Source organism: Gadus morhua, chromosome 9 (genome assembly GCF_902167405.1).
Source record: "Gadus morhua chromosome 9, gadMor3.0, whole genome shotgun sequence".
Taxonomy (NCBI): Eukaryota; Metazoa; Chordata; class Actinopteri; order Gadiformes; family Gadidae; genus Gadus; species Gadus morhua.
Window position 1 is genome coordinate 14398524 of NC_044056.1, and position 15188 is coordinate 14413711.

The following is a 15188-nucleotide window of genomic DNA, read 5'->3' on the forward strand; positions in this document are numbered from 1 at the left end:
AGGCACAAAATCTGAAGCCCATAGGGTGTGTGTGTGTGTGTGTGTGTGTGTGTGTGTGTGTGTGTGTGTGTGTGTGTGTGTGTGTGTGTGTGTGTGTGTGTGTGTGTGTGTGTGTGTGTGTGTGTGTGTGTGTGTGTGTGTGTGTGTGTATCTGATGCACTAGGCTAACTACTTCCAACGTGGGAGAAACTCATTCCAGAGTCAAAAACAAAAAAGGCCAGAATTAATGGAAAATAACATTTTTTTAAGTGAAATCAATTCAACAACACAACAAGCCCGGATATAAATGAGCTGTAGGTAACTTATGTTAATAAGCAAACTGCAAAAAAGAGAAAATCTACAATGCTTCCCTCAAGGTTACTGCTTCAACTTTTATAAAAAGTACATCATCAAACAAAAATGTATTTACATATACCCAGCAAGAGAAACAGTCCAAAATGCATGTTACATGTCACCTACTCAACATCCCTTTCAACTGTGCTAATTACTAATGACTGATTAATTACAAATTATTATGATGTGTTCTTGTGATTTCAGTCAAATCAAGTCAAATTGATTATCCCGCAAGGGAAAATATGTTTGCAGCCAGATATTACATTCAATCCAACATGAATCCAACAGGAAAGACAACACACCAGACAGGACAAAGATACAACATGAAAAACACAGTACACTGACAAGCAAGGCACAGCAAGTGCCAGATCACTTCACGTGAAGACAAAAGACAAATTACTGAGTGCAGGAAGGGCTTAGTCTTAGTGCAATCACTTGTGCGAATTCATCCTTCTGATTGAAGTGCAAACAAAAGAGTCTTATAATTCATATGGACCTCTGAGTTTAAACTCTATATCTACTATAAGGTAGAAGCTTTAAGTCCCCCTACCGGCGTTGGTCAGTGCAGACCAATATGGGCATGGGCCTTCTTTACGGGTCATAAAGGTAAGAGAGCTGTGGCTGGTTCACCCAAATAACTCAGACAAGCCGGCCACGCTTATATAATCTTATTGGCCAGACTCAGGCTCCAAAACCACGCCATGGTATGGTACATAAAGAAGGCACAGACTCGATACTAGTTAATTTTCCTCAAGAAGTCGACACGTTGATGTACCTTGTTAATAAGTGAGTTTGGGGATGGGGGCTGATTTCATAACCTAAATAACTATGTCCTTGGTTTAAGACGAATTCAGTTCAAAGGAAAGAAGGAAAGATGACACAAATTTATTAAGGACCGATCCCTGATCAAGTTCCCCTCTCTTCAGCAGGCCAACTATGACTGCGTCATCTGAAGATTTTATGATGAGTCCATTCTTAAACTGGCTCTGTCTGCTTTTTGTGTGAAGGATGTAAAGAAGGGGAGAGAATACCCATCCGTGAGTGGTTGCGTGGCGCTTGTTTGAGAGGACACCATTAACTCTCACGCACTGTGATCTGCCTGCAACAAAAGTAAAACATCCATTCAATGGTATCAATATCGAGATTCAAATAGGAGAGTAGTTTCTCTACAAGCAAATGTGGCCGTTATGGATGGTGTTAAAAGCACAAGAGCAATCAATGAGCAGAAGTCTGGCATGAGTCTGGGGTGCCTAAGATGATGATACAGGCAGTTCAGCAGCATCAGGGGGGCATGTTCCACACCTCTGCCAGCTATACAAGCAAGCTGCCGAGGATCTAAAAGAACCCTGCACCGTCTGCTGAACGGCCTGCCTCCTCACCTTCTCAAAGACCTTCATAACGAAAGATTGAAGTGCTACCGGTCTAGAATCATTTAAGGCCTTCAGGGCTTTTTACACTTGGCGACAGGGACAATAGCTGAGTGTTTCCAGATCACTGGTTTCTTTTGCAGCTCAAGAGATTCCATAAAAAGAATGTAAAAAATACCGCAGAGCTGCTCAGCACATGTTCCCCGGTTGCTGTCCCGTTGTTTCCCCGGGCGTTTGTGTGTCTGTGCATGCAACATCATCTTTGATATGTGTTTTGTTTGGACACTAATAGTTATTTTGATCTGGGTTGAATTGGGGAGCTCCATCCAGGAGATTGGGTTCATCCCTCGCCTCAATCAGACCATTTCCTCTGCTGGTCTGGACCTCTTCAGTCAGTGCGTGTTGTGAACGTGGCGGTCTTACCTGGCGAAACATAAACAGGTTGCCGAAGAAGGGCAGCGGCCTGGGATGCTTGATCCCACATCGAGACAGAGTCGAGTAGGGGGATACCGAATACCTGCAGACAGACAGACAGACAGACAGACAGACAGACAGACAGACAGACAGACAGACAGACAGACAGACAGACAGACAGACAGACAGACAGACAGACAGACAGACAGACAGACAGACAGACAGACAGACAGACAGACAGACAGACAGACAGAGAGAGAGACAGACAGACAGACAGACAGACAGACAGACAGACAGACAGACAGACAGACAGACAGACAGACAGACAGACAGACAGACAGACAGACAGACAGACAGACAGACAGACAGACAGACAGACAGACAAGGAGAGAAGAAAGGAGAGAGTGGGAGGTAACTCGGTGAGTAATGAATAAAAGCCAATATCAAAAAGATTTCCCAGCGAGATTAGGCGCACATCAAATCTCCTTGATATACAAGCTAAGCAGCATCTCATATAAAAACACACAACAGTGTGACAGGTGAAAGATTACTGTTCTCTGGAGAATATAAGACAGACACACACACACACACACACACACACACACACACACACACACACACACTCCCCCATCCCGACTCCTTGGGACCCCTGCCATGCATTATTCATATACATGGCCGTTGAGGTATTTTTGTGCTGACACGGAAGTCCTTGGACAGGTGGGGAGGACTTCTCAGGAAGGGGCCGCGTGTGCATGACCGATTAGCGACCGGTGCCTCCCAATGGACCCCAGTCCATCCGTCGTAATTACACATCGGGGTGGAAACAACAACAACATTAAAAACACACACAATCTAACATTCCATATTTTTCCTCAGATCCATTTCTAAAAGTGATGCATCGTCAGATGTGCCCTGCTAGTGGTGAGAACGCCGAAAAGTCCCACCGCATTAAAGCATAAAACGTCCTATTATCATCTTCACCGTCATCAGCCGCTCCCGCAGTATTAAGCCCTTCAGCGGCCTTTCAATCGGTCTCGCAGAAACTAAAATAGTCTGCAGTCACTACCACTCTGCCGCATCCCCTAATCTCCTGCAGGAGATCCATTACCATATTAATAATGAGATGGCAACTGATGGTAGATTAAAACCCTGCCACACAGCAGCCCCCCCCCCCCCCACCTCGCCCCTCCTCCCGCTCCCGTCAACCAATCACGTCAGCTCATTTAAACGATGCGGTTGTAATTACTACTGTATGTGTCAGACCTGACTGACAGGCATCTACGCATGCATCAAACACACTGAATAAATCCCCCTCCCACCTCTCTTCAAGCAGCCACACACACACACACACGCACACACACGCACACACACACACACACACACACACACACACACACACACACACACACACACACACACACACACACACACACACACACAGAACTCATGTCAAGTGTGTTTTTCACACACACTCTTCCTTCTGCCTTTCCGCAGGTTGAGAGTAAAGTAGTGTGATCCGCTGCATTCTCTCGTGCCTGGCTTCCCTTAACCTGCTGACCGGCTCCCATCAGAGACGAGGGGCTAAAGCAAGCTGGTGAGACACACACACGCACACACACACACACACACACACACACACACACACACACACACACACACACACACACACACACACACACACACACACACACACACACACACACACACACACACACACACAGCAGTGTGTGCAACCATCCAAAGAAAGTAACCCAGCTGAAGATCCCTCAAGCATTTTACAAAAAAATGCCTCAGCGGTTAAAAAATAAGCTGATTGATACAACAACACGAACAAGAAAGCTTTTCAGAAACAAAGCCAAGCAACGGCATGTATAAATATAGAATGTGCCTTGGGTCTCAAATGTGAAAAGCGTCTAATGAGAATAATCATAGGATAATGTAATCAGCATCGGGAGCGCTTCACCGCTTGCCATGTTATTAAACGGTTACAGAGGCATTGTCCACAGTGCGGACGAGTTCAAACTCTAATGTCAAAGTAATGCCACGCCGTCATCGTTGTTATTCTGCCTGGCGCCGCTCCGTAGCGCTGAAGCACACGGCGGTCCATTGTGAGCGCCAAACAGCCTGGGTCTGGACGAGAGACTGCCACTCCCCACAGAGAGAGAGAGAGAGAGAGAGTGAACACTATGAGACAGCAGGAAGGTATAGCAGGGCTGAGGCCTTCTGAAAGGCCCTCTGGCAGGGGGGGGGGGTGTTCAGGCCGAGGACCACGGGCGGTAGTTTGGCACAGCCTGCCCTCACATCTGGAACGCCGTGCACACACGCGTCTCTCCTACACGGCCCCCGAGCCCGTGACCTTAAACGCTGACCGCTCCCGTCTCCGTCGGCCAACGCTTTGACCTATGTGTTGGCATTATGTGTGTAGGCAGGCGCACACGCACACACACACACACACACACACACACACACACACACACACACACACACACACACAAAAAGAAACGCACACGTTTGAGTGTGCTTGGCTTTGTAGCAATCTGTTCGACTGACTTCGCGTGAGTCACTGTAAACTAGCTGCTGATCTCCCGCTTTCTGGCGAGCATATAGGCGGCAGGGAGGGCAGATGATTCAACCGCCCCGGCACACACACAAATAGTAAGAGACAAGGAGAGCGGGGGGGACGTAAGAGGAATGGGAAAGAACCAAAAGGAAAAGAGATACTGAGGTATCCAGAGGAGAAGGTTTGCCTTCAAACGTGTAAAGGGCATAGAGAACAACAAGCATCGTCATTGTGTGTGTGTGTGTGTGTGTGTGTGTGTGTGTGTGTGTGTGTGTGTGTGTGTGTGTGTGTGTGTGTGTGTGTGTGTGTGTGTGTGTGTGTGTGTGTGTGTGTGTGTGAGCAGCCCACCTCTCTGCTCGACACACCTTTTCCTCGCTCATCGCTTAGTAGCGGATGGCCAGGTGAGGAGAGGACGGGGGGAGGATGGGTGAGAGTGGAGAGGCCTAAGCCTCTGTCTCCACGCCTCTCACACAACACTCTCTGAGGGGGTTATTGAGACGAGGGCGGGAGGCGGGTGAGGAGGATCTTGAAGGAAAGGTTAGTAGCTGTGATGTATTGAGCAGTGTGCGAGAGGGAGAGAGAGCAAGAGGGAGAGGGAGAGGGAGCGAGAGAGGGAGCGAGAGCGAGAGCGAGAGAGAGAGAGAGAGAGGGGGGGAGAGAGAGAGAGAGAGAACGAGAGAGAGAGAACAAGAGAGAGCGAGAGAGAGAGAACGAGAGAGAGAGCGAGAGGGAGAGAGAGTGGCCTGCCGTCTAGATGCGTTGGTTTGTGTCTGACGCACTGATGTCACACTCAGGCAAAGGATCATCAGATCCCCCCCCCACACACACCCACCCACCCACCCCTCTGGGTCTGGCTTCACCCTTGCAGGTAGGACTACCACTAACGCCTTCACCAAAACATAACTGAGATTAGTATAATACTGTTTTGAACTGGATCCCTATGGATTTGCCGATCCTTATTTTATTGCGTATCTACCACTTTAAATAAAATGGGAATGCAGTTGTAGTGATTCTGTGACTAGAGAGAGATGATTGCCCATGTTTGCTCTTCCTTATTTGTTGTTCTTCTCCAAAACGTCCTTTTAAGATAATTAAGCAGCCAAATTGAAAAAAACTTAACTGAGCATGTGTTAATTCTGTTAGAAATACAATTTCACAGCAACAAACTTGGATGCATGTACAACAATACAACGTACACAGCAGGACACAAATACATTCGTACTGATTTCACACACTTAATGTAAAACCCAGCCAAAAACAAGCAAAATGCAGCCGTGGTCCACATAGACAACAAAGTCGACTTTGGTTTTAATCCAACCTCAAAGTTCCCTATCGAGGAGTTTGATCATCCCCAAGAGTTGGTTTGGTTTCCAGCCCACCCACAAAAGATCAGTGTGTGTGTTGTGTGTGATCACAAATTACACTCGGTTTATGGTAATATTCTCCCCCTGTATTCTCTGCAATGATGACTGACAGCTCGGCAAGCGTGGAGGGGGCAAAGTCATGGCAATATTAAAAACAGCCCACACACACAATCCCAGGGCTTAGAGTGAGAGATCCGGGAACATAAGCTTTTTCTGCCGAAGCCACGCAGAAAAACACCTATGTGCAGTAAAAAAAAAAAGGATACAAAATATAATATGATAAAAAATGAAAAAAAAAAGAACCTACTGATAATGGAAATATCGTGGAAACGGTGATGGGTTGAAGAAAAAGGCGCCTAATAGCTGTGTAAATCATTCTGGGGATGGAGCAATGGAGTGTTCTGGAGGTTTTGGAGGGACCACGGTGTGGCTGTAGATCAGCGGCGGCGGTGGAGATGTTATAATTGCTTTGCGATGCTTGTGGCGCGGCGCCAGATTAGCTGTGTCATATCTTATTGCTTTTTTATTGTCAAGTGCCTCATAAAGGCGGCGTCTGTGTGTGTGTGCGTCTGTATGTGTGTTTGTGCGTGTGTAATACACGTGCATGTGTGTGCGTGTGCGTGTATGTGTGTTTGTGTGTGTGTGCGTGTCCGTGCGCATGTGTGCGTCTGTGTGGGCAACTGCATGCGTGCTTGCGTGTGTGTGTGTGTGAATGCGTGCGCGTGCATGCGTGCGTGATCGTGTGGTGTGGCCGCTGAATCGCACACGGGTGGGTGGGCTCCCTCGGCGGTGCACATGCACAGACGCGCACGTGTGGCACACAAACAGCACAGCAGTGGGAGACGGCTTCTGCAGCCCTCTTGTCTTCCTTAACATGCACGCTAAATAATAGGATTGTGCCTGGACCGTCACACGCAGCACAGGACGCATCGTAACTGTCCCTCTGTGTAAGAGACCCCCCCCCGCCCCCTCCACACACACTCTCCCAGCACCTTGCTCCCCCACTGAGACGCAAGGCGGAATTAATGGATGTGTCCAGATGGGCAGGTGGAACGCAAGAGAGAGATAGTAGGGGGAGAATGAGAGAGAGGAAGAGAGAGAGAGAGAGAGAGAGAGAGAGAGAGAGAGAGAGAGAGAGAGAGAGAGAGAGAGAGAGAGAGAGAGAGAGAGAGAGAGAGAGAGAGAGAGAGAGAGAGAGGTAATGGAGGAGAAACAGATAGAGGAAGGAGAAGTATGAGAGAGGGAGAGAGATAGAAGAAGAAGAAAGAGAGAGAGAAAGAGAGAGAGGTATGGAGAAAGAGAGGGAGAGTGAGCGAGAGGAAGGGGAGAGTGAAAAGGGCAGGGAGTGGGAGGGGGAGGCCTGGGCCCCCTGCTGTGAAGAACCGGATGGTACAAACTGTGGCATCCAGAAATAGCCAAAACACTGCTGTTATTATGTATGTATAAATAAAATAAAAATGCGTGCACGTGCGTCCTATATTTCTGCATTTCTATATTTATGTGTTTTAGTCCACACAACACACTGCAAACACCAATCAGGCTAGATAGAAAATAACAAAAGTATCCTCATGATTTCCGATCCTAAAATAAGTCGATGTGGCTCCAATCGTACATTATGAAAAGTAGTGAAAAGACGATCCCTCAAAATGACATCTGGTTCTTCGATGCTCCCTACAGCGCCGCACAGACAACCTCCATTATTATTGTGTTGCTACACAATCATAAATATTAATTGTTTTGTCTGAGCAAGGGACCAATCTTTCCACTATTAAAAGAATAGATATTTTTCATTTCCCAACAGTTCCATTAGAGGGATACACCGTGTGTGTGTGTGTGTGTGTGTGTGTGTGTGTGTGTGTGTGTGTGTGTGTGTGTGTGTGTGTGTGTGTGTGTGTGTGTGTGTGTGTGTGTATACTAGTTCACAGCCAGTAGCTCATGCCCGACTCTGTCTCAGAGTCGCGTCATCAGTCACAATCAATCAGTAGAGCGCTAAAAGGCAATCCTACGTCAACAGCTGAGCTTGTGTTTCCTACACATAGATATACGCAGCTTTTTCTCAAATGCTTACGCAGCGGCCAGAGTGTGCGTGTCATTGCGTGAGTGAGGTGATGGGAGAGAACAAAGCTTTTGTAGAATAACGTAAATGGGAATATTCATTGTTTGCTCAGATGTTTTCCGGTTTTTTAAACATGCAAAGCCGCATGGAATAGGGAGAAAATACACATTCAGAGGGCAAATAGGGAAAGAGGAGGATGGAGAGACAGACAGACAGACAGACAGACAGACAGACAGACAGACAGACAGGGGACAGACAGACGGACAGACGGACACAGACAGACGGATAGACGGACAGACGGACGGACAGACGGATAGACAGACAGATAGACAGGCAGAAACAGAGACAGACAGACAGAGAGACAGAAACAGAGACACAGAGAGACAGACAGAAACAGAGACAGATAAACAGAGACATAGAGATAGATGGAGAGACAGACACAGAGACAAAGACAGACACATAGACAGAGAGAGAGAAAGAATAAATAGAAACAAAAGAGACAACGGACAAGCATTCATCAATAGGCCGTTTCTTTTCTATTTTCATGCTAGTTTATATCGATGGTAAAGGGGTGGAACAGTAGACAACACAACATAGTGTGAATATACTGAAAGGTCACATTCAATCCTTTCAAAACCTCACACAGAGACAAATCACTCAACATATCTTCCCTTGGGGAGGAGGACTGCACTTTAGTTCCCGCAAGAATGCGACACCCATCCGTTGTTTTACCTCATCAAGTTAAACAAATAACGTCTGTGACTTGACCATACACAGCACATGATCCCAACACAGAGCAGAGAGTCAGTGGACAGTATACAGTGAGGAATGCGTGTGCGTGTGCTATTCATTTCCTTAACAAAGTTGTATATTCTAAAAGATATCCAGGATGCACGGGTAATACAATACGCATGTCTTCAGGTTATATGATCGCCATGACGTATGCCTTCTGCAAATGAGGTGGGGGGGGGGATGACAAATCAGGTTGTTGACAAATTGGTATGAGTGCGCAAGCCTGAGTGTGTGGGAGCGAGAGACAGTCACGTGGGTCTACCGAGGCAGCAGTGTGATCTCACTGGCTTACAGGCCAGGCTCTCCCGTGGAGAACAGAGGAAGACGAATCACACCTACTTAAAAGGCCCACCAAATCACCCTTTGCAGCATAAAAAGCCACATGATGCTATCCCATAATCCATTGCACTTCCAATCGCAAGTCACATGGGCCCCCCACACCTCAACCCTCAGACCTCCCACCTCCCAGTCTTTGGCACTTCTGCTTTCCGTTGCCACTTTATAGTCGAAACCAGACCTACCAACATACAACCCCGGGGTCCGAACCCCCCCCAAAAAGACAATGAGTCAATGAGTCAATGAATCTCAAGGCGACTGCCTACAATGAGTCTGAATTGCTTCTAAATAACATTTTCACTGAACCTTTCTATCTAAGCTGTTACATTTTTTAAAATTATAACAAGACCATAAAGTTATCTTTATACTCCAAAGTCAAAACTGCAATGTCCCGTAGGATCGCTGTGTGGAAGCCAGCGGCTTTCGGATCCGCTCATCAGTCCGAGTCCGGCTCGGTTACAGGGGAGCTTCAGTGCAGCCTTAAGGTTTCTGAGGACACGTGGCTTCAATAGTATAGAGAGCGGGCTACAAATAGGTGGTTTGAACACTGTGCAGACTTTTGATGACATTGCAAGGCAGGACTATCGCTATTCACTCAAAGAGAGATCATACAGGCGCTGTTTTGAGAGACGGATCGCCATGAAAGAGAATAGACATCGCTCCCTGTTCTATTCATGTCATCCTTTTATTGGGCCTTTTAGTAGGAAGAGCTTCTTGTATGTTTGCCTTGGTCTTAAGATTGAAATAGCTGCTAAATACGTTCATTCTTAAAACCCCCCTGCTTGCCTGAACCTCTTATTTCTAAAGCCTCCACTGACTAGAGGGAGCGCAACCATGGAAAACGAAATCCTGGAGACAACCCGTTTAACTCTCTTTTCTTTTTTTGTTGGGACAAATATATCTAGGCCTAATAATAAGAATCGGGAAATAACAGGGGGGAGGGTGTGAATAAAATCCCATCAGTGGCACATCCAACACAGGTGAGACCGGTAACACAGGGAACGTCGGTATACGCGACAAAACGAGCCTATTATTAAGTAATGTCAACATTTCTACTGAATGAATGTAGTTCAACATAATTCAGCACCATGTCTATCCTGTTTAAATTCAATTGGCCAATGTGTGGTTCCTTGCATAGCATATCTAAGACAGTAAGTTATACTTGAAACTGTTTAGGGGGGGGCTAGGTGGGGTTCTTGCCATAGAAGCAGTTCTAAATGAGCATTGGGGGATGGATGGGGAGAGTGGCAGGCAGCAGTGCACCATGTGGATCACACAAAGCCAGACATTATTTACGCATGCTTGCGTCCTCATGTAAACCATATCACTGGTTTCCCACCGAGATTTCCGAGGTCATGCCGATATCCCTACACGACTATTCCTAACTAGCCTCATTGGGCAGAGAGAGAGAGAGAGAGAGAGAGAGAGAGAGAGAGAGAGAGAGAGAGAGAGAGAGAGAGAGAGAGAGAGAGAGAGAGAGAGAGAAAGAGAAAGAGATTGTTTTGGGCATGGGAAGCCTAGTTAGTCTGATGCTCAAACGCAGAGAGAGAGAGAGAGAGCTGCCAAGTCAGCAGACCTGTCCTGTCCTCACGCGGTCAATCCACGGGTGTGCGTCATTATGCAGCCCGGTGAATGTTTGCATGTGTGTCCGATTCATCCCAGCGTGTGAGGATCTCAGTGTGATTCTCGGTACGTGAATCGCTGTGTCTGGACACGTGTTCATTAAATGGGTTGGTTTCCCAATGGCTGCAGCCTACCTGTAGTTATCCGCGAGCAAAGTGCCCCTCACACCCTCCAGCTCCTTCAAGACACTTGAATCGGAATTCACTTTAAGTCACTTTGGATGGCAAGTGTCTGCTAATAACTGCAAGTGTGTGAGTTCGGGCTAGCTTACAATTATGTGTTTGCACTTGTGTTGACACATTAGCAACAGCTGCCGACTTTCTTGTGAGTGATAGAGGGGGAAGGGGGGGGATGGAATGTGGTTTATTAACTGGGGCTAATAAAATGCCAAACCGCACCATTGACGAGAACAAACGTGAACACACCCAGCAATGGACCGTCAAGGCCAGTTCACCCGACCCGAATAGTCAACCATTACTGCACCGCCATGTGAAACTGAACACACATCGGCAATAGTTAGTTGTAGACCTAAAAGTAAAAGCCCCTTTTACCAACCAGCTGCTGATTTCGATAAGTAACGCTGCCGTGATTTATAGATTTAATCCCCACAGACGGGCCCGTAGCCGTAGCTCTAATGAAACACATGGGTCTGGACGGGATCCCCGGAGCTCAGGGCGCTGTTCTGTGCGGAGAACAGCGAATGGATTACTAAAAGCACCAGGCCCGCATTCCAGAACAATCTGGAATGAACATTGACCGTTTTATAACCGCGGCCATTCGTCGTCGTCGGGTAAACCGGCCCACATTGTGTTCCTCTGAAAACACAGAAATAGAGCAGTGCCATCTGTTGTGTATAGCTCACTTCCTTTTCACATTTTTAACAAACCTCTTATGACATTTATATTTGCTTTGTTGAGCCGAAAGATAACAGCTTCCCAAAGCCACGGTTTTAGCACTACCATTTCACACTATATCCTATCCATCTGCGACCACGTTGTAATTGTCAAACGATTGTCACATAATTTGCTCCGATGGCAAGGTGAGACATCTGGACTGCAATAACAGATCAGAGGCCACTGGTGGAGGGATAATCACAGATGAAGCCGCTTCCAAATGGAAGGAAATAGAGTTTACTTTAGCTGCTCACCAGGCGCCTGAGCTCATTTAAACATCAAATGAAGTCCTGGGACGCTGGGAAACAAAACAGTACAAATTGGAAAGCAGACGATGGAAATGAGCGAGCAGGAGGAAAAACAGAGACAATATAGAGGAACGGATGGCGGATAAGAGGAGTCTATAGCGGTCAGGGAGAAGGGGAGAGGTTCTCCAGTGGGGTGCACAGTACCCACTGGAGTACTCGATTTCAGCAGAAATACTACTAAAACCAGAGATACCGCTCAGAGGCTTCCCCCTCTGATGCAAATGCTTCTCCTGGAAATGCTTAACTTGCATAAAAGAAAATACCAGTTTTCATGTTCGAGTGAGTGAAGGAGAGAGATATCAAGCAAGCTAGACGTCGCCCGCAGCATTTTTTTTTCTTGCTTTATGTCCCAGTTTGATTTTAGATGTGGTAAACTAAGCCACACAGTGCCTGGAGTATGTAAGCAGAAGAGAGTATTCTGTAAGCATCCAATGCATATCTCCCCAACCATTTGCATCATGTTCTGTATTGTTCCCCAAAATATTAAGGAAGTGTATCTGTAGACTTTCTGTATTTATCGTGTTTAAGCGATTCTAAAATGCCCAAGTACTTGCTGACACCCTCGAAAGACCATGACTCATCGAGAAGCAAATAACTGAATGAGCTATAGCTCATGACTAATGACAACCACATGCACTAATCAATGCAAAGCAATGTAGCGGCCCGGGTTTGAGCAATGCCTTCTTGTGTCCTTTGAATGCCAAAGTGAAGAGACAAACTCGCTTAAAAAGTAAGGGTTTTCCTTTGATTGCCTGGCTGTAGACTGCAGACATCTTAGACATGTAGAGTAGTTGTTCGCAACCTTTCACTTTAGCAGTACCACTTTATTGTCCTCAAGACCATTTCTGGACCATCTGCAAGCGGTAAAATAAATAATATATATATATATACACATAGATACACATGCAGTAGCTCAGCAAAGAATGCTTTGATTAGCCATAGACGCTAGAGATCTTGAAATAAACTCCAAACCATTTTGAAATAAAAAGCCATAATACTATAATGACAAATTTAGAATAAATTTATTTTCAATTATCAGGTTAGTTTTTCTGTTATTGTGAAATTGTCGCTTGAAAATAAAATTCCACGTCTGGGGTTGTGGAGGAGGAGTCATCAGTCATCCAGTGAGTCCACTGCTCTGTGCCTCCATCAAGCCAGGGTTCACCAGGCGTTCAGCAGGGCCCAGCAGACGGGTGTGAAACCAAGAAGTACCACCTAGACTCGAAGCAGGCAGCATACGGCCCCAGGGCCGGAACCGTCCGTTGGACCCTTTCAATCCAGCAAACATAGTGTTTCCCATACATTCATTTAAGTATCGGCGGGTCGCTGTCTGTCTGTCTGTCTGGCTCTCTGTCTCTCCCTCTCCCTCTCTCCCCCTCCAGTGGGAGATTGCATGTTAGTCAGGCTATTGTTTTGGGCTGGTAGTGTAGCTTCCTATTTTCCAATATCTTCCTATTGGGTAGAAATGTATTGAGCGAGGTGCTCCCACCTGACGACATTACTTGGAACCCCCGTGTCCTCGGCAGGTATTCAGAGCTATTTGATCATGTTTCAGTTCAATTGTCAAATCTGTGGCCTTTTGCGTAATTGATCCAAGTCAGTGAGGCCCTCTGAAAAAAGGATTTGTCGACACGTGGTCTAGACACGTGGGCGAGGACGTCTTTGTTTCACGCTGTTAGGGGCGTGTGTGAGTGTGTGCATGCATGGGTGTATTTGTGCAATCATTCTGATACAAATCTTTATAAAGATAAGAAGACGGCATGGTAGGGAGAAAGATTAATGTGTTGTAGGTAGCAGCATGAAATTTGTAAGGGTTTCTTTGTTCTCTCGCTACCTCCAACTTGTTTTATGCTAAGACATATGTATGCATAAGAAGCAAAGTGTGACCTCCAGTTCGCTCAGCTGCTCTGAGGAAAATATGAAAATATGACTCTTTGCCTATTTCCAAAACTGATTTAGTGACTGCTTGCTGGTTTCAACACGAGATACATGGTGAAGGTTTTTGTCTTTACAAAGCACAAAATTCTTTGTATTATTTTTTAAATGCTTGAAGTTTAAACTCATGAGTTCCCCATGAGCACTAAGTACTGCTTTTGAGTCCAAGAGAGGAGCTGAAACACTGTGTGCTTTGCACTGGGAGCGAGTTTATATGCATTTCACAACATATAGGTTGCAAAGCTGTGCAGCATTGTCATTACTGCTAAATGTGTCATGAGTTCTCTTTTACTGATGCGGCAATGGAGCTTTTGTTTTGTCAAAGTTAATTAAGATTGAAGGGTTAAAACACTGTCATTTCACGTTTTGGTCTCAAATTGTCTAAAACACTACAATTACCAAGCAAGCAGCAATTCATGGCTTTGAACAAAAAATAAGAAAGAAACAGAATTCAAAAACAACGGTTCTGCTAACAAGTGCTTCCTCATCAAGAAGAGGGTCGACAAGTGCTAATCCTTCATGCACATATTATGGTAGGCAGCATGCAAAGCAACGATTTAGGAAACAGAAAATGGAAAAATTGATATTTATATCGAAATTCTGAAAACCTTGAAACCTTCTGAGGAGATGTTATTTTTGGAGTGCTAATAGGTCAACTATGGAGTTAGGTATTGGAAGCATTGACTCACCTGTAGAGAAGACCCAGGAAGAGCAGGAAGAGGACGATGGTGATATTCAGACCACTGGTTGCCATGTGGAATGCATCTGGAAGACCCACAAGCCAGTCCATGGAGACGTGTATGATCTTCAGAACCCCTTGGACGGGGGGCTCCTATGCGAATACGAAGACCAGGCAAAACATTGAAGTACACATATACCAAAAATCATTCAAGGCTAAGGGTCTAAACACATATTTCTTTATGTATGAATGCATAAACCTCATGAATCGAACCAATACAACTCTGTATTGTGCCACTCTTGCTTAAAAAAATTAAAAACAAAGGATACCCTTTATAAAGGAAAAATAACAAATAGCATTCATTCACAGATTCATCTCAATTGGTGGTCAGTCCGTCGTCTGACAATATATGGTGGTTGGTTGGTTTCCAAGGTAACGGTCAATTATTTGTTTCAGTAGTGGCAGCAGCTTTGTCTGAAGCCCATCACAATGTTCCCCTAAATTGTGAGTAGTCATCCCCTCTATCCC

General features: G+C 45.9%; 1 protein-coding gene across 3 annotated transcripts in view; it reads right to left on the reverse strand.

Annotated features, from left to right (window-relative positions):
* tbxas1 (thromboxane A synthase 1 (platelet)) overlaps nt 1-15188 on the reverse strand; it is an 89264-nt gene that overhangs the window by 71806 nt on the left and 2270 nt on the right. For 2 of the 3 annotated variants that reach the window (XM_030365210.1, XM_030365208.1), the window contains exons 2-3: nt 14671-14813; nt 2124-2217 (exon numbers count right to left, since the gene is read on the reverse strand). In XM_030365210.1, the coding sequence (XP_030221070.1) occupies nt 2124-2217; nt 14671-14771 (195 nt within the window). In that variant the 5' untranslated portion in view covers nt 14772-14813. Of the gene's footprint in view, nt 1-2123; nt 2218-14670; nt 14814-15188 lie in introns of those variants that run through there. The other variant, XM_030365211.1, reaches the window with a different exon arrangement.